Source organism: Balaenoptera acutorostrata, chromosome 2 (genome assembly GCF_949987535.1).
Source record: "Balaenoptera acutorostrata chromosome 2, mBalAcu1.1, whole genome shotgun sequence".
NCBI classification, from domain to species: Eukaryota; Metazoa; Chordata; class Mammalia; order Artiodactyla; family Balaenopteridae; genus Balaenoptera; species Balaenoptera acutorostrata.
The window spans coordinates 68,346,934-68,373,755 of NC_080065.1; the positions used below are offsets into that span (position 1 = coordinate 68,346,934).

The 26,822-nt window shown below is 37.6% G+C and overlaps 1 protein-coding gene across 8 annotated transcripts in view; it reads right to left on the minus strand.

Moving 5' to 3' along the window:
- The window catches only part of SSBP2 (single stranded DNA binding protein 2), a 314,422-nt gene extending 288,001 nt beyond the window's left edge, over positions 1-26,421 (minus strand). The window contains exon 1 of one of the 8 annotated variants that reach the window (XM_007193055.3): positions 26,260-26,421. In XM_007193055.3, the coding sequence (XP_007193117.1) occupies positions 26,260-26,321 (62 nt within the window). In that variant the 5' untranslated portion in view covers positions 26,322-26,421. Of the gene's footprint in view, positions 1-25,435; positions 25,567-26,259 lie in introns of those variants that run through there. The other 7 variants (XM_007193056.2, XM_007193053.3, XM_007193057.3 and 4 more) reach the window with 7 other exon arrangements.
- Between the last annotated feature and the right edge of the window lie 401 nt (positions 26,422-26,822).

Genomic DNA, 26,822 nt, shown 5'->3' on the forward strand with positions numbered 1-26,822 from the left:
AAAAACCACACAAAAACTGAGAGAAAGAAAAGGTAACAGTGATTTTTTAAAAAAAAAGAAAACAGAGACATCGATTAGCTTTGAAAGCAGGAAAAGTAGTCTAGCTCTCACTAGGTCATCCAGCAACTACCATCAGCCTCATACTATCAGCAGAGCTCAGGCTCTCGTGCGAAACCTCAGTGAAGATATTCTCCACAGTCAAAGGAAAGCAACTGAGACTTAAGAAATCAAGAAGCTGGTGGAAGCTGAGGGTAGCACAGTTTCACTGAGCAAGCTCTAAGCTGAGGCTCTACATTAGTTAAATTTATTAACACAACTATGATAAGAATATAAATTTTGCATTTCATATATTCCCAGGAGTGCCACACATGAAAAAAGAATATGTCAATCTGTCAATAGTCAATGAAACGGAATCCTTAGGGGAACATACGTAAGAAATGCACTGTCTAGGGTCTTCCCTAATATGTAGCCACCAGCAATGCCATCGCAAATAAGTCTGTAGCTTCCCTAACAAATAAAAGCATTTTGGGACACAGAAACTCTAATGTAAACTTCTAAGGCCATTTCTAATCTAGACATCACTATAAACCCCATACATTAATCTCTCAGTTAAAATACAACTGATATTTAGTAAACACTGAATTTGTGATTTTTCTCCATTTTTCCTCCACTTACATTTTTTATAAAAAACATGATTATATTTTTGCCAGAATTATATAATATCATCTTTTCTTCAGTAAACATTTATTATGTTTACTCCTGCAGTGTTTCCACTGAAGCATCCTTGTTTATACATTAGAATCCAGATGAGGTCGCCACAGGTTTCAAAACAGAGTATGATAATAACCTCCTGCTACAGAAATCCACAGGCTGTGTTCAGGCCATAAGCAGCAGCAGTCTCGGGGATCTGGCTCTGTGCCTTCTGCAGCAGTGAGGAGCCACTGGTGGACTTCCCTCTGAGGTTACCCAGCTCCCCTTCTCCAGGACTTACAGCCACCACTGCTCCTCCTCTCCCCCACCACATCCCCCCATCCTCCAAGAACAGCTAAAGCCAATCCCAAAGGAGGGGGCAGATTACCATCCTCATCCAGCCAATCCCATTACTTCTCAAAGAGATGCCCTCCATGGACTTCTCAATATCCACAACAAAGGAGACAGAGGGAAAAGGTGTAAAACAGGCTTCTCACAGTAACAGTGGGAACACCACAGGCACCCAAGATCTTTCTACCCATCTTGATTACGAGCTTGAATTGAGGCTCGACCAGAATTAGCTAAGGGGACTCCAGAAGAGAGCTGGGCCCATGTTTTACAATGTACCCAGGATTTGTTTTCATTGGGTATAGTAAGATGACAGACATGGACACAACTGCCTTTGAAAGAAGAGTTTATTACTCACAGTTCCCAAGGCGGGGTAGGTGGGCAGGCTGCACCACATAGGGCTATATGGGCAAGTACCAGATGGGTCAGGAGGCAGAAGGAGCAAGGGGAAAACATGCGCACAAGCCTTTACCGTGGTTTTCTCAGGAAATGCATGGTAGGACAGGGTAAGTCATTCAGGATTGGCAAGTTTGATTCATTTCAGCAGCCTCTAGGGCACAGGGATTGCCCCTAGTTGGCTGCTACCTGACCCTGGGGTGCTATTAGGGCCAAGGGATGGCAGCTCAGCCTGTAAGAGCTCAATAAACGTGGTGAGTAAGGGCTCTGGATTGGTTGGTTTGTTATATGAAAGGCACACTCACAGGGGAGTGCTATCTCTAGGAATCCTAGCTACCTCTAGGAATTAGCTAGCCCTGGGAGGGCAATGTGTCCCAAATCAGCAAGGCTCCAAGATGTCAAAGCATCATAAAATACGGAAAATAAAAAACATAATACAGCCAGATTGTACTTCTGGGCTCAGACCTCATCTAGATTGCACTTTTTTCATAAACTCTGGTAGCATGGCATGTTCTTAGCTAAAGAGTTTTCCTAAACTAAGAGCCCTCCCTGAAGCACTACCAAGCCATCTCCACCTTGTGTCACCACTACCACACGTTGGTGGAAAATATATCAGAGTAGTCATTCCAAATGATCTTCCCTTAGTCTCATACTGATTGTTGTTTACATCACAGTTTGAAACCTGTATCACAACCCATCAAAATGATGGCATGGCCTTTGTTACAACTTCTGAAGAAGGCATGCTACTGCTGTCAGAATCATTCAGAACACTAAAGCTTCAGGTGCTAAAAAAGCATACACGCTAAGCTTCTCAAGCTAGACTGTTAGCTACTGTTTAGATGTTTGCATAAAATTTCAACCAAAAGAACAAAAAAAAATAATGCCTCAGGATTTCAAAGACATCACTAGTGTTTATCATTGTCTAGAAGAAAGGCAAGAAAGCTGACTAGATAAATATCAAGGCATCTCCCCCTCTCCTCTGATGTTAAGCTTTTGAACAAAATTTTTGTTCTACTTTAAAATGCCATCAGTCATGCACTCTTAGAATCCACAATTTGGCTGTAACCATCGTTCAGTGCAGTAGATGTTTAGCCATAGAAAAACTTAAATTTGTACAATGATTTTTTAACTGGTAAGATGCATTCACTGTTGAACTGTTATGCATGCTGCCTGATTATTCCACGTAAAACTAGATCTGTATAAAACACACACAAATAACATCAGTAACCCGGGGTTTCCTTTTTGCTATATTGTTTTCACAATCACAGGCATGCCTGCTAGTTAATATAATCATCACGAAACAAAATATTAGGTAGAACAGTGGTTTTAAAACAAAACTAAGTGGGAAAAAAGTAACCAGATATACAAACAGGCTCGGTTCCACGTTCTCTAGTATATTTATCAACCACCCAGCTTAATACCATTTTCAGAAATTTTAGAAAATAGCCACAATTGTAGAAGACCTAAAATCTGCCAGCTACTAATCAAGTCTGGATGGATACCACCAAAAATATTAAGACTACTACTTGATGGGATGGTTAGTCACAGCAACAAAATAAGTCAGCTATTTAATCCTTCTCGATCAGGCTTAAGAATCACAGGATCTAAAAATATTTCCAAATATTTTTCTTAACTTCTGGAGAACTCTTCCAACTCAGACAACAAGCAAACAATGGAATGGATTATATTACAATATCTAAAATCAACAAGTATTAATGTCTAGAATATTCAAGGAACTCCTGCTGAGCAGGGGAAATGGGCAACGATACAAATAGCAAATTCACATTTATTCACTCAGCATATATTTATGAGTACCACTTTTTTAAGTGCTAGGGTTACAGGTGTGTACAACATAGATAAGACACCTGGCTTCAAGGAACTTGAGCAGAAATAAATAAATACAGAATAAAATTAATATACTATGTTTTGTTGTGATAAATACTATGAAGAAAGATAAAACAGAACTAAGACATACAGTGATGAAGAGTACTCCTTTAGATAAGATGGTCAAGGGTATGATATTTAAGCAGAGATCTGAATGAAGTGAGTGAGCCAAGCTAATAAGGAGAAAGAGTTTTCCAGGCAAAAGAAACAGCAAGAACAGAAAACTCTAAGGATAATGGATAAAAAGTACATGAAAAGATAACCAACCTCACTGATAATCAGAGAAAGGAAAATTCAAGTAATGATATACCACTTTACAAATATCAGACCAGCAAAAATATAATGTGTGGGAATATAAAGCATCAGCGGAAACGAAGGGAAAGGGAACTCTCATGCACTGCTGGATAGAGTGTGAAGAAGTACAGCCATTCTGGGAAGCCAGCTGGCCGTACTCAGTGAAATGAAGAATGTGTATACTCTGATCCAGAAATCTTACCCTAGAAAATCAGAGTTCTCCCAAAAGCCCTTAAGAAGACACGTATGAAAATGGAAATCACAGAGTTGTTTGGGGTAGCTGGAAGTGACAAGGCAATCTAGGTGACCATCACCAGAGGACCAGACAAGTAAGTTGTCATAGATGCATACTCACTCAAACACCTGAAGAAGTTTCAAGTTATGAAATATATATACAGAGATTCAAATGGATAGTTTTTTTTTTAAGTATTAAGCACTGAAATACTTACAGAAAAAAACTCTCAGATTTGCTTTGAAGTAATACAGCTTGCTGAGGTGGAATTGTGGAGAGGTTACAAATGTTTATTAAGCAAGATTAGCTATGATTTTATCATTGTTGATGCTGAACGACAGATACATGGGAGTGTGTTATACTCTTCTCTCCCCATTTGTATGTTTGAAATTTTCTATCATAAAAGGCATTATTAGAGTGTTGAGTGAAAAAAAAAACAGACCTATAGCAGAATACCATTTATATAAATGAAAAACATACATGTTCATAAAACACCACCATATTTTTTTTTAAAGATACACACACATTCAAAAACATTAGCATGGATGTCTTTGGAGGCAGGGAATGAGAATCGAAATTGGGGATAAATGAGAATTACTGTAAATAAAATACAACAAGAGAGGAGCCTTGTACCTGCCAAAGCTGACAGAGTGCCATTATCTGAGGAGTTTAATTCAATTTTTTTCACCTGAGGTCAAGAAAGAAAACATGAAGCAAATACAAAGTGCTCTAGGATCACAGAGGAGGGGGTAACTAAATCTGACTTGGGAGGAGGGGGTATTCCTGGCCCACACCTTGGACCCATTGAATCAGAATCTCCAGGATTGGGCAAAAGGTACTGCTGTTCAATTCCCATTTCACAGAGGAGAAACTGAAGGACAGAAGTGAAGTAACATTCCAAGCTCATAAGCCAGTAAACAGAAGAGGTGGAATTCAAGCCCAGGGCCAGAACTGCCACTCTTACTCACTGTGCTACCAACGCTGCACTATTCTAACTTAAAACCTGCACACTGGGGCTTCCCTGGTGGCGCAGTGGTTGGGAATCTGCCTGCCAATGCAGGGGACACGGGTTCAGGCCCTGGTTTGGGAGGATCCCACATGCCGCGGAGCAACTAGGCCCGTGAGCCACAACTACTGAGCCTGCGCGTCTGGAGCCTGTGCTCCGCAACAAGAGAGGCCGCAAAAGTGAGGGGTCCGCGCACCGCGATGAGGAGTGGCCCCCACTTGCCGGAACTAGAGGAAGCCCTAGCATGGAAGCGAAGACCCAACACGGTCAAAAATAGATAAATAAATAAATAAATAAAATTAAAAAAAAAAAAAAAAACCTGCACACTGCTACTAGATTCAACTTCCTAAAATATTACTTCATCCCACAGTGCCACTGATCTTGACAACCACAGAAAAAAATTAAATTCTTTATAGACTATATACTGCCCCCAATCACCCTCATTCACTCTTTCAACAAATATCCTATTTTTTTTCCATTCTAAATCCTCTCTTCCAGTCACACCAGTCCTTACTTCTTTCAAGATACCCACAACACCTCCAAGCCTCCAAGCACTTTCTCCAAACTGAAATACCTCTCCTCTCCTCGATATATACTTACTCATATCCCATATATCCTGCAAGGTCCAGTGTTCTGAACACTTTCGTAGCACTAACTGAAGGAGGTTCCACAGATACTCCAAGAAGCTTCCCTCATGACTTCAGCACACACCTTTTCCTTCTTTAATTTCTTTTGCACGTACTCTCTGAGCCACTCAATTAGCACCTATTACAGTAACACCTCGTTTATCCAGCATCATTGGGAAGGGTAAGTGTTTATCAGAAGTGAATTTTCCAGACAACTTAAGCATTAATTTAGGAAGCAGCAAAGTCAAGTCATGCTGACTTCAGCCACAGAAACACCTAGGCTCAAATCTCACCACTTAACTAGCTTTGAGCAAGTGTCAACTGTCTGTTTCATCATCTATAAAGTGGGGATATACTACTAACTTCTCAAAGTTGCTGTGGGTATTAAAGAAATCACATACCAAAGCTGGTACAACATTCTTTAAGTCATGGCTACATTACTCCATATACTATTATGCACTAAGACAAAATCATTTTAATGGAAATATTCATCAAATGTATATACTTTGAGATTTTTCTCAGAGAACAGTGAATGTAAATTAATCATCTCTTGATAACTCATTATTTATTCAACATTCACTCATTCAATAAATAGTTATCAATTCAGTAAAGCTGCAGGATATAAAATCAATATACAAAAATCATTTCTGTATACTAACAATGAACTATTAGAGAAAAAATTTTAAATCCCATTTATAATAGCATCAAAAGAATAAAATATTTAGGAATAAATTTAACAAAGGAGGTAAAAGATCTCTACACTGAAAGACATTGATAAAAAAATTAAAGACACAAATAAATGCAAAGATATTCCATGCTCATGGACTGGATAAATTAATATTGGTAAAATGTCCATACTACCCAAAGTGATCTCCACTTTTTTTCTCATTCTTTTGTGGAGTTAACACTGACTAATTTGACCTAGAGCTTTCATCCTGAAACAAAAGCAGCAACAATGATACACAGCAATGATTTTCTAAGTTTTGTTAAAAGGAATGGCACTTTTTAAAAAACAAAACATTTCTTTTCACTCCACTATCTAAAAACATTAATAATGGAGCTACTCTAAGATGGCCTCATTTCATACCATAGTGTGGTCCTCATTTCATACCATGTCACCTCCTTCAGTCCCTTCTGGAAAAGAGTTTGAAAACATGGATATACAATTAAGAACACTGGCCTAGGAATCAGAAGATTCCAGTCCTTGTCCTGAGAATGACTTCATAGCAAAGTAACCTTGTACAAGCCACTTAACATCTTCAGTCTCATTAAAACGGAGATAAACCTGACATGCTTACCACACACAATAGTGAATCAAAAGCAATAATATTGAGGGGGGAACACTGTCACCAACTTGACTGTAAACTAGAAACTACATCTTGGACTTCCCTGGTGGTGCAGTGGTTAAGAATCTGCCTGCCAATGCAGGGGACACAGTTCAATCCCTGGTCCAGGAAGATCCCACTCACCGCGGAGCAACGAAGCCCATGTGCCACAACTACTGAGCCCACACTCTAGAGCCCGCAAGCCACAACTACTGAAGCCCGCAAGCCCTAGAGCCCGGGTGCTGCAACTACTGAGCCCACGTGCTGCAAGTACTGAAGCCCGGGCACCTAGAGCCCATGCTCTGCAACAAGAGAAGCCACTGCAATGAGAAGCCCACGCACAGCAACGAAGAGTAGCTCCCGCTCTCCACAACTAGAGAAAGCCCAAGCACAGCAACAAAGACCCAACACAGCCAAAAATATATACATATTTTAAAAAAGGAAAAAAACTATATCTTATTGCTTTTGTAATAAATAAATTCTAGTTGTTTGGCTGATGTCCAAGTCATATTGAAATATTAAGGTCCCCAAGAATGAATTAACTTTTGCAAACGACCAAGCCAATTTACAAACTGGTAAGTGTGGCATCAAATGGAATCAACACATTTATTGAATCCCAACTACATTTGAGGCCCTATGCAGTACTATAGCCAATTGCAAAGAACAACTAAATTTGGTGCTTAATGGAAAATGAAGTTTATCTTTTAACTATTTATTGAGTTTAAAAAGTCAGTGAGTTAAAAGAGTAAATAATATACTCTCTTAGATTTCTCAATGCTTTCAACATGTTAAACTTACTTTTTATAAATCACTGAATTAGGTTATATTTATCCTTGTGTGTGTGTGTGTGTGTGTGTGTGTGTATACATACATATATATATATATATATATATATATATATATATATACACAGCAGGATAAATAGACCTAAATTGTTTCCTATATGGCTGGAGGTTGTACAAATGGGCAATGGAAGCAGATAGGAATAAATGAATGAGTGAAGGAATAATGAATGTGAATTAAACGGTAGAGGCGCCTGACATGGACCAAAGATGATACTACGCCATGAACTGGGGAGTATTATTAACTCAACCCTCTACACTTACTGTCAAAACAAATAGATAGTTACATATATAAATATACTAAATCTCATAATTTAAAATACCTAATTCTAAACAATTGGCCCATGTTATCAATCTTTTTAATCTAAAAGATAAAATAAAGAGTAACAATTTTACAAAATATAGGTGCATAAAATAAAATTTCTCACAGACATGAGAGACCCAGGAAAAACACTGGCTTTTTCCAATGGCTGGTTGTTTTTTAATTGAGATTTTTTTTTTTTTTTTTTCTGGCCACGCCATGCTGCTTGTGGAATCTTAGTTCCCAACCACGTATTGAACCTGGGCCCTCAGCAGTAAAAGTGCCAAGTCCTAACCACTGGACTGCCAGGGAATTCCCAGAGATGTTGTACTTTTAAAAATAAATTTTATTTTTAAAAGAATTTTAAAGGAAATTATTTTATTTTTAAAAGAAATCGTATTTTTAAAAGAAAATTTACGTAGTGAAAAACATATCTGTAACTAAAAATCTGTAGGCTTACTTGAGTTTTACCTCTACTGAAAAGTAGACTTCTCATATAGAGTGACAAACTGAAATACACTTATTCTCTGGTACCATAACTCTGATTTATATCTTATCTTTTAACTTTACATCATTGAGTAGATTTTTTAAAGAAATATAACCTTCTGCTAATAAAAAAAAAACTAGACTTTTTGTATCTCAGTCCACATATAAGTAGAAACTGAGGTTCCTCCTAAGTGGTAAAATTTCAGCAGATTCATTTTAGATAAGAAATGAACCAAAATGATGAACATCTTACCTCCGGTTATTCTTCACTAAAAGTTTATTTAATAAGTAAATCCCCCCAAAAATCACTTCTCATAGAATTTTTATTGTAGTAAAAACCACATAACATAAAATTTATCATCTTAACCATTTTTAACCATACAGGTCAATAGTGTTAAGTATATTCACATTATTGTAAACAGACCTCTGATCAATAATGTTAAGTATATTCACATTGTTGTAAACAGATCTCCACAAATTTTCATCTGGCAAAACTGAAACTCTATACTCATTTAAAAACAAATGTTCACTGGAAAAAAATGGGTTCAAATATGGATTCTATAAACACTAAAAATGTATGACCTTAGGTTTCTAACTACTTTTGTCTCAAGATTCTTTGTCTATAAAAGAGTATAACATCCACCATATTGTTACTGCAAGATAATGAATGAAGTCACTAATTTAATATGCTGTGTTCTGTAGGTCATTCAAATGTTAGTAGTTTATTAAGAAATTATACATTAACCCTTTATCTTGTTTAGATGACCATGGATTTAAAGAATAACTGATTACTATTTTCATGGAGTAGAATTATTGCCCTCAAGAAGTAATCACAAATCCATGTGACTGCCAAGCCAAATGAATCTTTGGCAATACCCTATGGAAAAGTATCTTTACTTATGCCAAGTAAGGGAGAAAGATTTCCTGGCTGCCTAAGTAAGCTTCAGGCAAAAATGCTTATCCATTTCAAGTGTTCCAGTAACCATTCCAGTAAAGAACCTTAAAAAATAGAAAATCAACTACTTGATCCAAATAGAGTTCAATTAATATGATTTTTTTTTAATTTCCAGATTTCAACACATCCATAGAAGAGATCATCATCCAAGTTAAAAGAAATCCTTTTCCTTTTCCATAAGAACAATGAACCATTTATTTATAGATTACTTGGGAGGGATAACACCCAAAACTTTGCTTCTCTTCTCCCTGTTGGTTCTGTATAACTTGAGAAGGTGATAAGATAAAACCCAAAATCGAACTTTCTTGTATTATAAAGTTAACTTAAATGGAGAAATGAAAAGTTCTATCTTTATTTCAATTATCATGTGAGGAGAACAAAATCTTTTGGCTTTTTAACACTGTAATGCATTGGAGCATTAGATTTCAAGGCCTTAAAATTGGCTTCAAAAGATGGGCATTGATTTGATGTCTTATGTCAAATCAAGGTTATCTCTGATAACGTTCACTTACGTGAATTAGAAAATCTTTATAGTAATCCTTAAAAATGCTACATCAAAAGTAAAAGAACCTACTCAATCAGAACCATCATGTAAATTTACTTCAGAAATTAAGTATGCAAAAATGAATGGCATATGATGTTAAAGCATCTGGTTCTTCAATTTTTTCCTTAATTCTTTTTTTTCAGCTTCTAAATATGGAAACTATCATTCCCTTTTTTCAAAATAAAGTGGTAATCCGTGATCCATAGTGTGGATAAATACTTGAACGAAAACATATATTAAAAATTACTGGTCTTTATGGAACAAAGTAATAATAATTTATAGCCTAGACTGCAAGACATGCAATAAGAGTAACGTCAATGCACTCTGTAAATTTACTTTTAACATCTTGTAAACAACGTTTTAAATGTTTTAAATAAAATAGTTTTGCTTTTACATGTTCAACTTCCTATCAAAATTCTAACAAGATTAAATGGAATCTCTAAAACTTAATTTTTTAAACTAAGCTCTGAATCATATCTACCAGAAGAAATGACTATTTGCTTGTTTTTCCTGTTTTGTTGCTTTTTATAAGAACTTCCCTTTTTACAGATACAATAAATTACATATGCAAATAAGTAAGAGGAAAACAAGCAGTCTGAATGCTGCTTTTATATGTGGTATAAAGCTTTGCAGTTTGGTTACTTTGAGTGGTTCACACAGAAGAAAGAAATCTTGACTACAGGAGAAATTGAGTTTTGTACAGATGTAACTATCACTATTGTACAATAGAGTATCTTATGCTCTTTCTATTAAACATTAAAAAAAAAAAAAAGACACTCCACAACCCACCCCCACCACTCCTTAGCTATTTTAGTAGCCTGATCCATTGCTGATTAAGTGATATCTTAACTTTTTAGACAATTAGAAAAACAGCACATTCAAGAAACATTCAACTTCTACCTTCATACATTTTAAATGAATAATTCCTCTCATTATTGGAAGGAAAGAGGTCTGAGAAAGTAATTCTAAATTTTAAGATCCTCCAGCTTGGATAATTTCAAAAGATTTAAATTTCTGAAATATTTTAATTGACTGTTAAAACTGTAGCCTTCTTTGTCAAAGACAAAATAAATATGCCCAGAATCCCCCAATTATAAAGGTCTTATTACGCTCATTTTAATGTCAATCAGCAAGATCAAATACTATCAGTCATCAACAGAAAAAAATATGAAGGCCCCAGTAATCTCAGGATTCCACTGAATGGAAAATATAACTTGGAAGTCAGCCAGAGAAGAGAACTAGTCTTACAGTAATAAACAAACAGAAGAAATAGAGAGGGCTCCCACGACTTTTCAAGCATTACAAAAATGAGTCTCCCTTAGTTATAGTAATTACAATTGTAGGGATTCTCATCACACGTCAACAGCTGAAAGAGAAGGATCAGAAACCCCCATTATAGCCACACAGGTGGAAGCTCTTTAGACTTAAAACTGAAGTATTTGCACTAAGTGATATGTTTCACATAATATGAATTTATTATAATCTACCTAAATTGGATTACTCAAAATCAAAGTCTCAAGTATTGTCCTTTATAGTCCTCCAACTTTGCTGATAGATCATATCTATTAGGAAATGTAAGAAATTATTAACCCTAGATTTTAATGATTTCTTTTTTCTTTCTATATAACTTACCCTGATCTGACCAAACATCATACACTGGACAGTATTTACCTGTAGCAATATAATTTAGCAAACTGAAAGATCTCCCATAAGCCTGTCACAGTGGCTATTTTTGTCTAAATAGGGCCTTGAATACTAAGTAGTACTTATTTCAACTAGTTGGATTTCTACGCATTTAAAAAGACGCGAAACTTGTTCTCTGAGCCCTGCAAAGGAAGTCCGAAAAATTTTAAACATCATCAGTCTTGCAATTATCTGAAAAAAAAGCAAACGTTTAACTACAGACACCATCAGAAATGTGCATGTTGTATCATAAATACCCATTCATTTAAAGTAAATGGACAAAAGGATGATATTTTCTGATTAGAATAGAGAGTTAAGACCCTTTATTTTAATTAAAGCTACTTAAATGAATTGGTAGGTGATGCGGCAAAGTAACACCAACCTGTACCTGATTCTTTGCCTTTTATAATTTTTTAACCATATGGATGAAAAGGTCATTGTTTAATTTGTTGTATTACTTATATATTAACAATAAGAAAAAATGTGGTAAAACAGAAAACAAAGCAAAATATCTCTACGCAATCTTTAATACTTTAAAGGGCTGGTAAACCTAAAATAAGATATTTTTCATCTTGGTTTCCATTTGCAATTTGACGAAAATATCTCCCTCCCTCTACTTTACTCTAAATGACAGCAGGCTACTATAACACATGCACAATTCTTATACATTTCAAAGTTCCTAGCCTTGCCAAGGGGACAAACAAAATAGATGAGAAGTATATCCATAACATCAACAAATTCACAGTATACACCATATAGACAACCAACCAGCAAAGGAAATGGACTTAGAAAGTCTCATAAATCTATTAAACAGAAAGATTTTTCTATATTTAAGAAGTATTTATAAGGAAAACATTTAAAGATGATATGCTACCCTCTTAAGCCAGTTGCCCTTACTGGAAGATTTTTCAAATAAATGCCATTTTATTCAAGTTCCCAAGAGAAAAATCAAATTGACCTACATATGCTCCTCACTGTTGATTTTAAATGAATATAAGCATGCTAAATTAATGATCAAATGAAAGTACTTAAGAATTTTGCTTAGAACAGCAATGGTTGTAAACTTTAGTTAATTCATTTCATGTTGGATGTTGCAACTATATTAAATATATATTGACAAACCTTAATTTATTGTATCTTTTATAACTATATAACAAAAAATAAATAACAATCTTAAACCTGTCAGTTACATTTCAAAGCTCTAATGAAACAGTCATGAGATTTATGTAAAAGGCAAATATGCTATTAATGATATGTTATATAGAACTAATTCTTATACTTTAAATTTTTTAAATTCAAATATACTTTTAAATAACTAAATGATAAGAAATTAGTATTTTACAAATGATAATTAACAACATATTTTGTAAACCTCTCTACTGACAGGGCAGTGGCTGGATTCAATGCCCTTTTTCAGAATTCCCACAGCACCCTCTGCATACCCATTATACGGTGTGTTACCCAGAGTGGTGATCACTGGTAGTGACCCTCCTCTGGGCAGTGAGTCCTAGTGGGCAGAGACTACTGTGTTATTCAGATCTGACTGAAGAAGGCTCAACAGAGGCTGACATATCAGAGACAGTTAGCATTTCTTAAATGAATAAGAAATGAGAGCAGAAAGCAGAAGGAATATTATCCCCACCTCATAAAATGTATACAAATTTATAGTACCATAAAGTAGTTAAACAGGTTTTAAAAACTAATTTTAAGTGCTAGGACATGGAAACAACCTAAATGTCCATCGACAGATGAATGGATAAAGAAGATGTGGCACGTGTATACAATGGAATATTACTCAGCCATAAAGAGGAATGAAATTGAGTTATTTGTAGTGAGGTGGATGGACCTAGAGTCTGTCATACATAGTGAAATAAGTCAGAAAGAGAAAAACAAATACCGTATGTTAACGCATACATATGGAATCTAGAAAAATGGTACTGATGAACCTAGTGGTAGGGCAGGAATAAAGATGCAGATGTTGAGAACAGACTTGAGGACGGGGGCGGTGGAGAGGGGAGGCTGGGACGAAGTGAGAGAGTAGCACTGACATATATACACTACCAAATGTAAAACAGATAGCTAGTGGGAAGCTGCTGCATAGCACAGGGAGATCAGCTCGGTGCTTTGTGACGAACTAGAGGGGTGGGATGGGGGGGTGGGAGGGAGGCTCAAGAAGGAAGGGATATGGGGATATATGTATGCATATAGATGATTCACTTTGTTGTACAGCAGAAACTAACGCGACATTGTAAAGCAATTATACTCCAATAAAGATGTATTAAAAAAAAAACACTAATTTTAAGTGCTATTTTGACCAAACCCAACTTTTCAAAAAGCTCTATTTTCTCAGGCCATTGTATACAAAGAACTGGAAGACTTATTTCAAATGCATAGAAACTTGAACACTGTCCTGGGTATTCTCCATTGGCCCTGCCTTTCTGCCCTGCTGTGACCAGGAAGGCTGATCTCTACAGAGTATATCACCTCAGGTCCCTTACCTTATGGCTCCCAGTTGGGCTCTACAGAAAGGAGGCATCAGCTGATCAGAGGGCAGGAGAAGAAAGAAGATCCCCTCCCTGCCAGGCCTCCAGCCTCTGTTTACAGTGGGTCTGACCGTTAGCTGTGGTCCCCATCATAAAACCACAGCTCCAGGAGAGTAGCTTTTCTACAATGACCATAGTGTTCATCAGATTCTGGTAACTGCTCTCTCTCTTTTCTTCTCAGACCTAAGAGGGGTAAAAAGCTTCTCTTGCTCCTCTATCCCCAGTGGGTTTTAATCATGCACACACCTCATTAAACTCTCTTTGATTATTCTTTTAAGGCAGCTATCCTACTGGGGATCTAATACAAACACAGAGACATTTTACTAACTAGCAGCATCTTTGCCAATGATTGCTATATCGTGGGCTATTGTTAATGATATCCCCATCTTACAGAAAAGCATCATTTTTTGGTGGTAACTAACTTTATTGTGATAATCATTTTGTAATATATACACATATCCAATAATCACAATATAAACCTTAAACTTATATATGTTGTATGTCAATAATATCTCAAAAGCTGGAAAACAAAACAAAAAACCCAAGTTTTATATTAAGTATTTCTCAATCCAAAACCAGAAAAACTGTCTGAGCTTCACCCTGGACATAGCTTGGTATTGCCAGCTTGGTATGGTCAAGGTAGATTCTTCTGAGGTGCAAAAATTCTGTGTATTAGTTTCCTACTGCTACTGTAACAAATTCCTACAAATTTAATGGCTTGAAACAACATAAATTTATCATCTTATAGCACTGGAGGTCAGAAGTACTAAAATCAAGGTGTTGGGAGGGCTCTGTTTCTTCTGGAGGCTCTAGAATCCATTTGTTTGCCTTTTCTAGCTTGGTAAGGATGCCAGCATTCCTTGGCTCATGGTCCCACCCTTCATCTTCAAAACCAGCAGCATCTTCCAAAACCAGATCTTCCCATCTCTTTCTCTGCTTCTGTCACCACATGGCCTTTGCCTGACTCTGAAACTCTTGTCTCTCTCTTGTAATTATGATTACACTGAGCTCATGCAGATAAGCTAGGTAGGAAGTAACCCATATCAAGATCCTTCATCCAAGATCCTGAACTTAGTCATGTCTGCAAAGTTCATTGTACTAGGTAACGTATTCACAGGTTCTAAGGGTTAGGATGTGGACATCTTTGAGTCACCATTATTTAGCCTACCATAGTCAGTAAAAATCCAAGGTGCTGGTTGGAAAAAAAATCACAAAGATTGGAAATGGAAACATCATTTAATGTTTTAGTAAAAACTTGCCTATACTCTTATCTTTTTGGCCCTGAATCTGTAAGTCCAACTCACTTACAAAACTGACCAGTACCAATCTGAATTAAAAATGAATTAGTAAGTCATTTCCCAAAATGAACTTCTACCTGAAAACTATTCCTAATATATACATACACATATGTATATTGTGTAAATGTATATATTTTATGTAAATGTAATGCATTTTATGGTAAAAAAAAAAAAACCTCACTGAAGTTTTTTTCATTACAATATTTCTAAATGAAAGAATAATATCAGTCTCTCAGGTTAATTCAGGGGAAAAAATGCTTATTGAAACACCTTTAATAGCTTCCTAATAATAGCTATTGCTTAAATGCACTGATAAAATATAATCATAATTTTAATCCAATTATAAATGACAGCGCATCACACTGTAAAAAAAAGAAACAAAGGAATTGTTTTTATTTTTTCTAATAGTCAGTACTACAGAAATGACTGTGTAATAGATTCAGTATGGTTGTACTACTGCTCCTGGACCACATGGAACTTTCCAGATGCCCTAGTCCAAAAACAAACAAAAAAACCAATAGGCCATATGCTGGTTGGAAGAGAGAAGTAGAATAAACTCATAATTAGAGGAGAGAGTATTTTTTCTACACATTACATATTCTTCTATTTATTTCTGCCTCTAAAATTTACCAAGTAAAGTAATTTATGCCAGATTACTTTGCCTCTAGATACAGAAAGAAGAATGGAGAAACAGCTCCACCTGAAATTATAACCTGAGCTCTTAACTGGCATCTTCCTCTCTGACAAGCATTACATCCAAGTTGCTAAATCTCAGATACCAGCTAAAGAATTTGGAGCTATTTGTGGAACACTTTGGGTAGCTGTAATTCTGCCCACCTTCTTAGCAACTGTAAAATGTTTTCTTTAACCTTTTTCCTTAACCTCTCTCTTCGAGTGCATCCAACCCCAAGTAAAAATGGTGGATATGTGCAAAGAGAACTATCCACGCAGTTCCCTCCCTCTCACCACCCTCACAACTCCCATTATTTTTTTCCTATACGAAGCAATGAAACACAGTGAGGCAAGATGTTTAAAATGGGTAGTGGAGTCAGAAACCTGGGTTTGAATCCCTACTATGCAACTTACTACACGGCCTTGGACAAGGTATATAACCTCACTGAGACTGTTTCCCCCCTATGTAAAATGGGGCTTATATCAACTTTATGAAGTTGCTGAAGTGATTAAGCAAGAAAAAAAGCCAGACACAAAAAAGACAAATACTGCATAATTACACTTATACAAAGTATCTAGAACAGTCAAATTCATTGTTACAGAAAATAGAATGGTGGAGGGGCTGGGGGAAAGGGGAAACAGGGAGTTATTATTTAATGGGTACAGTGTTTCAGTTTGGGAAGATGAAAAAGTTCTAGAGAGGGATGGTGGTGATGGTTGCATAACAATGTGAATGTGCTTAATGCCACTGAAATGTACACCTAAAAATGGTTAAAATGGTAAATTTTATGTTATACATATTTCACCACCATAAAAACAAAAACAAAAAAACCAATGTTCTATCAATAATCCATATCAAAAAACTTTCTCTCCTTTATTGGAGAGAGGCACAAAAGGAAAAAACCACCACCCCAACTCTCCAAATTGAAGCTAATTGGCAAAAGAACAGAGTTCATCAACCAAAATTAGCCTAAATCTTCATTCGAGTATTGACATAAACTTTTAACTGTCTTCTAGTCCATGATTCTCTGTTGCATCAAATCCATACCTAAGCCTTCTTAAAATATGTATGAATCTCTTATTGTAAAAGAGGCAGCTGTAGTATAATGAAAGAAACACTAACCTTGGAACCAAAAAAATCTAAATATGACTAAGCTCTGCCACATATTATCTGTATTACCCTAGTTGGGTAAGTCAATTTCCATGTACAAATCTCTACAGTCAATGGGAATTATCACCTACCTCACAGAATTATCGAGAGATTTAAATAAAGCATATTAAAATACCCTGAAACTCTAAAGTATGATTCCATTTTTATTATTAAATTTGCTGAAACACAAAAAAGATTATTCTATCAAAAATTCATATTAAAAATATACACATATTTCATACTAATACAACTAGGTACTCTCCTGTAGTCCTGAAAGCCACAGACAATACTACTAAATGCCTACATTATAGAAAACTCTTCTTTAGGAATTACATATTAATCCTGATACTAAATATTAGAAATATTTGGGGAGAAAATGAGCTAGATATAGTGATATCCTGTTGTGATATATTTATAACAGGTTACATCCTTGATCCATTTATTCCACAAATATCTAATCAGAACTCCAAGCACTGTGCTAAGCAGTGAGACTACACTGGTGCAGACAACCATGGTTCCTCTCGTCAGGGAACTTCCAATCTAACCAGAAGATGAGACATTAAACAAAACATCACACAAATAATCCATAAATTTGTGACAGACGTGAAAAAGGAAAAGTAGAGGTTGCTATGAAGCACAGAGTAAGGGGGTCTAATCCAATCTGGGAGATTTATGAGAAATAATTAGCCAGTTGTACCATCCTTTGTCAGCCCAACAGGCTTTAAGTGTTTAAGAAATCTTAGCTATTTCTACCATCAACATTATTATAAAGGCCATATGTTCCACTCTCCTCATTAGGAACAACTATATCCCTAGGGTTTAGAAGACAAGAGATAGGCAACCTTATTATTTAGGAAAACCCAGATAAACTAAACCCACCACCCAATTCCTCAATAAAAACCAAAACCAGGCTCTAGAAAGCACAGCTTCATCCCAATTCTGACTCATATTTTACATATCCTTGAGCAATTATGCCGATGCTAAGAGGTTACCTCAACGGCAGTTTAGACCTGTCTAAAATGCTCTAAACCCCAAATCTTCTCATGACTGATTCTTTCAATATTACTCAGGTTTCTGCTTAAACGTATCCTCCAGGAACCTTTCCCTGACCACCCAATCTAATGTAGCCTCCCAGTCACTCTCTATATTACACCACACTACTTTATTATTTTTTAGCACTTATGACTACCTGAAATTGCCTACTATATTTATTTACTTGTTTATTATTATATGTTTCTCCTTCAAACTTGAAAGCAAGTTCCATAAGGCAGGGACCCACTTTATTCTCTCCATATCCTCAAGATACATCTTCCTTGCCAAAGACCTCCAGTTCTGTTTAGGTAGTCAGGTACAAAGGAGAAATGTTTCCAGCCCACAGGATGACTGATTTAAGCCAATTATGGTAATCCCATTACCTTTGCCAGTAACTGGTTTAGGAGAGGGAATTTTACAGTTTTCTTCAATAAGGCATAAGAAGATACCTGCTAAGCACCTCCAGAAAAGGTTTTCTCTCTGATTAATGAGACATAAAGGAAAAACCTTGCCCTTTTTCCTGCCTTCATACTTGGTTGTGTGACGAAGTGATACTGGGAACCTGATGCAGGGATGCTGCATTCATGAGAGGGAAACCATGACGATGGCAGACAAGCTGATCTCTTGGTGTTCTTGATTCCCTGAATTAAGTCTGAAACTACCTCCTTCCAGACATCCTGTTATGTGAGATTTTTAAGCCCTGATCAATTAAGCCATTTTCTATCTCCTGTTTTGATACCTGCCCCCAAAAGCACAATAAACTCTTAAGCCTCTGTTTCTTCTGTAACATTAACAGAAAATAGTACCTACAGTCTAGTGGATTCTTGAGGGGATTAAATGAGACAATGCAAGTAAAGTGCCAAACAGAAACAAAATACTCAAACAACAGTATTTGCTGTTATTGTTACTATTAAACATTAAACTTACTATGACAAAACTCCACAAGCTCTTTATGTAGTATTTAGGATTTTGTTATTTTACAGAAAACATTCATTTTAATCCTGTTTAAATAAAATCATTTTTAATAAAATAATTCATTTACCTCGCTTTCTTCCATCAGTAAAGAAGCTTTTGGTTTTTTTCTCAAGTTTGAAGTAGGTAAAAAGAAGAATCAAGGCAAATATCAGATCACTGAAGAAAAATAATCATTAATTTCAGGTGAGACCCTGTTTTTGGCATCAACTCCTTCCTTAACTTAGACACGGACAGAGCCTCATAAAAATTTTCATCTACTTACCTTCACAAATATTTCATCAGTATTTTAATATAGCTTAGATTATACCAATTAAAAATTTAAAATACTTTAGTAACTAAAACTATATTATACATAGTTATTTTAAAATTCTTTTAAAAAAGAAAGAAAAATGAAGTGTTATACTTCAGTTTCTACAATTTTTTCTGTGCTCAACTACTTGTTTGATATGCCATGAAGCAAAATTAATACAGAAGATCAAAAATAAGAAATTGCTAGGTCATTGGTTCAAGCTCACTCCAGCTGAATTGCGATTTAAAATGTTATGATGGCTCATTACTGTCAGAAAACTGTATGGGCCCTACATGAAATAGAATAATCAAAATTCTTAAAGTGAAATATGAGGGTAGTTTTGTCATTACTAAAGAAGTGACACCAACTAAATTGTCTCTTTTAAAGATGAACAAAGAACAAATATTAAATCCTTCACTGCATTGGAAATGCCCAGGCTCTTATGAGCCCAGATAAATTTCTGGTTCTGTTAATGTTACAAAAACATTATTAGTTCCACTTTTCAAAAATCTTTAACTATCAACCTTCTGTGACAAAAATTACCAGTTACTCATTATGACCAACCATAAATTCGAGCAACTTGTAGGGTTATTAAAAGTTATCTGGAAAAACTCTATTCTTCCCTGGATGGAACATTTTCTGCATGTTTTTCAACATCTCACACAGTGACTAAGATACACAGTTCGGGGAAGAATAGCCTCTACTATTTCTCTAACACTACTGAAAACAAGTAGCATATAAATCTTGGTAGACCATCCTTCAGATCACTCTTTATAGTATACATGGGGTTTTGGTACAGTAATCAAATAACTCTCACAGTGCAAGTCATAAGTCATGTGAAGTCTAGTCGTATACATATGTTAACAAAACCTTACATTAATAGATATTACATATGTAAAATATATATGAAATCTGATAAGCAAAGTTTAAAATCTAAATATAACCACTTATTTTTTTTATCCCAAACTCTTTTCAGATTTTAACAAATATATCTTATTCTATTGTTCTAATGCTATTTTAAGGCCCTCCTTTGAGAAACAATGTTATTAATAAAATTAATATTTTAGCATGTTTACAGAGGCTCACATACTACTAAGCAACAGTGTCACTAGTAAAATATTTTATATCATTCCCATACCAATGTCAAAGCAATAATGTACGCACAATAGTAGAGAATATCCCCACATATTCCAAAATAAAATTATAATTATTTTCAATACATATTTTAAATTATACATTCCAAGAAGTAGTTTCATGTCTTTTAAATCCAGTACATTAATCCTCAATCTTATGTCCCAATATTAATGTAACAGTTGTGATCTCTATGGAAGAGAGAACATTCTAAATTCAAAATCTTTTTTTCCCAAATTTTACTTCTAACTCTATAAACTATTGGGGTGAAGTGTTAATAAATGGCAACCTAGGTATTCCAACCCCCACCCACAGGGTATGTTTCAATTTTAAAACAAAATAATTCTATTTTCTAGTAGTAATTGAAGATGTAAGACACATTTACTTCTCTACTGCAAAGCAACTAAAATTTGATGCTTTTTTTTTCATCCTGAATTGGTTTTATATGGCAAACTGGCTCTAAAGTGTGGGAATAAACCTTTCCATTTTTTTTCTTTCATAGCTCTGAAAAAATACATTTCAAAAATACATTTCAAAATACACTAATACTATTTCTAAGAGTAATAAACCTGTAGATAAACAATACTAAAATTTAACTCTCAACATCTTACGCTTTTTTTCTTCAGGTTTGTTCCTTCAAAAAATCATTTTTTGGATACTTCTAAAATAATGGAAAAGAGATCAATCAAAAGAAAAGCTCCCATAGCTAAGATGACATATTAGATACAAGTATTTTGGAGGAAATATCCTGGGGATTGGGAAGGGAAGAGTCAATTTAATATCTTATAGAAAATTTCATGCCCATAAAGATATTCCTTCATTAGTTTTAGAAATCTTGAATTGCATTAACTGCATTAATGCAATCAAGTTTCTGAAGAGATTTGTATTACTTCACTTGTCTTAACTTTATTTCCTTCAGAAAGGAAGGAAGGAAGAAGAAAAGTTTATCATTTTTAGGGGGGCAACTTAATAATAAAATAATAAAAATGCTGGTAGATACTAATCCTTACAAACTCTCTTTTATATGGAGTAGTATTTACTTACTGTTTTTCCTAAATGACCAGAATTTATTTGACTAAATTCTATTTCATGTATAAGCATGATAATCTATATGGAGTAGCATTTAAATGATCTTTAGACTTTAACCACTTAAAAATGAGTATATGTTGTTTTCATAGTTTAAAAACCAAAGTTACTTTTCAGAGCCCCAGGTTAGATGCACAGTTAGATTTCTGTAGTTTCTGACAAGTTTACTTAATATCACTGTTTAGTATGTGTACCTTATGTTCAATGTTGCTTTACAGCAGATTCATCTTTCTGTGCTATTACACAATTTTAAAGATAAAATTAGTTTAAGAAAAAGCAGTATCACAACTCATCTATTTGCAGGTGCGAGTTAATCTTTCTGTGGCAGTGTGGCATACAGAGTAGCTTAAAGTTCAGCAACATTTCATACAGAAATTGTTCACAACTACAATGTCTAATTTCAAAACTTCAGTGATAAAACAAATTTCCGGAAGGAAAAATCTCAAGAAACAAGGCTTCTCCATTATTTTAGGCTTCCAACTTTCCCTCCTGAAGTTTGTCTTCCCCACACCACACACATATCTGTAATCTGTTAAAATGGAGTGTATAAGCATAAGGTGCACCAATGGTTAAAACTGCATATCTGATCAATCTTTACAGTCTGTTATACCTGATTATGTAATGCTGTTCCCTAAATCTGTAGCATTCTACCCTAAATCAAGAAAGCAGTCTGTGATAGTGAAAAAAAATGTATCTTTCATCTTCCACTACAGGTTTTAAGCAGAGATATCTTTGTTAGAAATCCAGCCAGTAGTGTATCCCTGGGCAAAGTTACTTAACTAGTCAGAGTTTTCTTATTTCTTTAATGGAGAAAAAAAAAAAAATCAATACCTTGCAGAATTGTTGGGAGAATTAGAGAAAATATATATAAAGTGCTGAACACAGTGACTGACACATAGAATGACAAATAAATAATGATTACTGTTTTGTTGCCATAGGTTATTTTTGAAATACACCTAGGCTAGAGAATATGGAACTCAAACTTCCAAAGTTCTTATTTTGGAGGTCATTGAAAAACAAATTTCACACTGAAAAAATGCCCTTGAGTCTAACATCTTCATTTATTCAACACTATTTGGTGCTTTTGACATTTGAAGACACTATTCTTAATGTCAAGGATACCTCAGAGAAGAAATTAGATGCATTATCCCTTGCCCTCAAGAAACTTACATTTTAGAGGAAGACAGACATTAAACAGCCAATTCCACAGTTACTTAATTGCAATTGGGATTGCAGTGCAGTGTTACAAAGAAAACCTGCTAAAGGGGTAAATGACCTAACAGGATCAGAATTTAAATTTCTACACAAACATCCTTCCTCCCTCCAAGGGTTTTCAATCACTCTCTCTATAATTAAACCTAATCCAAACTTTTGTATAGACTTGATCTGTCTGGCTTTTAAAACAACAAAATCAGTAATTAACCTGACTTCAGCCATTTTTATGTGCAGAACTGTATAGTGAAAATATAGAACCTGTGTAAAACCTACAAATTAATTTGAAGTACTCCATATAATGACTTCTTAACAAAAGAGAAAGCAAAGATATAATATAGGTAAGGGTCTGTCTGCTATTTACTATGAACTCATTGGAAAATACATTTCGTGATAGATTATAAAACCAATATTTTTATTTTATGTGCATGCCATTATTTTTAATAATGACTCAGTTTTCAGAATGTTTTTATTAGAGTAAAATAAATATTTACATATTCATTACTAAAAAACATTTCTGTGACTTTTAAGGCCAGTACAATTCTGATTTGCTTACTAACAGAGCATTTGTCTTTACTCAGGTAACTTTTAAAATCTGCCACCTTAAAAAAAAATTTTTTTTTTAAATCTGGGGGGCATCCATTTTAAAGACAACTTCAAGATTCCTAGCTTCAGAACTTAGTAGGTTGTTTGTTGTAGAATAATGCCATTAAAGTCCCAAGTACATTTAAAGGGAAAAAATGAGTGATCAGATCAACTCTCCCAGCAAAATGAAACTAAGTCTATTCCATAAAACAGAATCTATCTCAATGTTTGTCTTAGATTCAAGCAACATTCACCTAGAAATTAATGCAACGACAATTAACCCAGAACAGTCATTGTCAATTCTCCAAAAGTGGCCTCTTCACCTATATTTAGTTCATAAGGCAAACCAGTCCAGGATTCCTGCTGCCAATTATAATGAATGGAAGAAATATATTTAAATCAAATAGCACCATCTAGCAGAACCGTCACCACTTTGCCTACAAGAGTAGATGTTACTTGGTGTTCAGTTTGGTAGATTTGACAGCAAAATGGCAATATCACAGAATTAGAGCTAGAAAGGACTACAGACACACCAGGTTCAACTTCCTCATTATTGTATTAGATACTTAAAAAAAATTGTCTACAAAGTTATCAGAATATAGATTAAATTCAGCCATTCCTGGAAGTTCAAGTAAAATACAAAATTACTTTAATTCTCAAATTCAACCACTCCCCAAATAAATAAGATTATACCTCAATACACATTTCAATTCCTTCACTCCCAAAAATGTGAAATCCAAATACTCTAAATCCAAATACTCTAAATCCAAAAATCATTAAAACATCTTCCCTAAATGTCTCTATTTTCTCAGATATATTGCAACCAAATAGTAAATGCACACAGATTAGGCTATTTCAAAACTTCAATTCCAGTAACTTGCTGTTTCTTAAGCAAGCTATAATGCTAAGCCTTTTACATACTCCTTGTCACAGCAACAAGATCCTGAATATAACTCAGAAAATACCTCTGGGGGGGGGGGGGGAAAGTACCTCTCCGTTAATTTTTTTTGTTTTGCCACATCAAGGCCTGCCTCCCCTAAATCCTACAGGAATTATGTGTGTTGCTGCCAACACGAAGATTAGGAAATGTTCCCATCCCTAGGGCACAAGAAACTTTCAGGAGACGACTACTAACTGCCAGCTAGGAGGGAAACTCGGTAGTTTGCACGTTCGGTTTTTATTTACGCAGCTATTTCCGCGCGCAAGGTAACTAAAGCAGCTTTTGAGAGATGCTCTCAGACTTTTTCCCAGTCTGAACCCCTAAGAAAGGCAGAGCGCGTCCAATGACAAGGATACACTTCACCCTCAGAGTGGAGGTGGTTACTGGGAATCACTGTTAGATCTGCTGTACAGAAAAGAGGGGTTCTTCCTCAGTGGTCACAGTCACTATTCGCTCTCATTGTTAGTAACAAGCAAATCACAGTTACAAATACATAAGAATAGCAGCAAACAACCCTGCTTCGCAGCTTGCCGTGACGGTGGCATCCCAGGCCGGGAGGGGCTCTTTTCTCGCCAGCCTCCTCTGGGCTCCCACCGAAGTTAACACCTGTATCTCCCCTCTCCCCGCCACCCCGACCAAACAACTAACTCCTCCCCGCATCCACACTTCTACCCTTCCCGCAAGTCCCCGTTCGGACCACTGCCCCCTCCCCACCGCAGACAGCCCTCCTCGCGCCGGCCGTCGCGGCTCCCACGGCTACCCCTCCGCGCCCCGCGACCCCCGCCCCGCCCGCCGCCCGGGCCGCCGAGGCCCCCAGACGTTTGAGAGGTTGCAAGTCTCCAAAAAAAGTTCTCCAGCCCCGGCCGCCGCGGAGTTGGGTCGCCTGAGAGCGGCAGAAACGCCAGCCTACCCCAGCAGATCCCGCTTCTCGCCAGCACACTTTTCCTCACAGGGAACTCGGTCTTAGACTCCCAAACTTCAGCGGCGCCCCTGGCGCCCCCTGCCCGGGCTCCGCGAGGCGCGCGGGGATGAGAATGCCGCGTCCCTCCGCCGGCCGGAGAAAGCCCCGACGCCCACCCGACCCACGGCCGCACACGCCCTCCGCGCCCCGCGCGCGTCTCCGCGCCCGGCGGGGCCCCGCTCGGCCGCTCCGCGCCCGGCTTCCGCCCGCCGCGCGCCCGGCACCGCCGCCCTCGCCTTGCTCGGCGCACCCGGCCCCGAGTCCCGGCACCCGAGCCCCCGCCGCGGCGCCCCTCGCGCTGCCGGCCGCTAGCGCTGCCCTCTCCGCCAAACACCCACATTCCCTCCGCTTGCCCTCCTCCACGCAGCTGCCCTTTCTCCCCCTACCCGCGACCCACGTAGTCTCTCCGCTCCCCGCAGCCCCGGACCCCAGCTCTAAAGTTACTTTGTGAGGAGGTGAACCCGCGGGTTATTTCCCTCAATCACCCAAACAAGTTTCCATCCCCGCCACCAGCACCGCCGCCGCCCCCCGATACCCTCGCTCCCTCCCGCCGCCAGACCCCAGGGCCGCCCGCCCCGCGCGAGCCCCTCCTGGGAAACAGCCGCTCCCCGCACCGCATGCCCCACCTCGCGTACCCCTCCCCCTGCCAGCCCACCCCAGGCTCTCCCCGGGCGGAGAGTGTCTGTGTGTCTCCGAGAGAGTGTGCGAGTGCGTGCGTGTGTGTGTGTGCGCGCGTGTGAAGGCGGAGGTGGGTGAGAAGCGGAGACACTTACTTCTCCCGGGCCTGGCTGTCGGACGGGACGGCGCTGCTGTTACTCTTGCCTTTGCCGTACATGCTTGTGCCGAGAGCAGCTCCCACTGTCACGCACCTGTCAACCCATCACAGCCTCCCCGGGAACAGCCCCGTCCCCATGGCGACCCACGCAGCTACCCCCACTATTGGCCGCCCCATGCCAAAGCTCCGCCCCCTTCGCCCAGGCAACGCATGAGACTGACAGGCCTCCCCCCTCCCTCCGGCCTGCCGAAGCGCGCGGCGGCGGCTACAGCCTAAGCGGCAGTCTCCTCCCTCCTTCCCTCCCTCCCGGGTTCCCTCCCTCCTTCCCTCTCCGATCTCCTCCCTCCACCCGCTCTTCTACCCCCCTCCCCCCTCCGAACCCCGGCGCAAGGGGGGAATTAGAAACTGCTCTAGAAGGATTTTAAACAACTGGCTGTTCTCTCCATTGCCGCCCCTCCCCCCGCGCCGCCCGCGCTCGGCTCCTCACTGGAGAGAAGGCGCCGGGAGGAGGGGAAAGTGCGGCCTGGAGTCTCTGGCAGGAGCCGACGGAGCTGGAGCCGT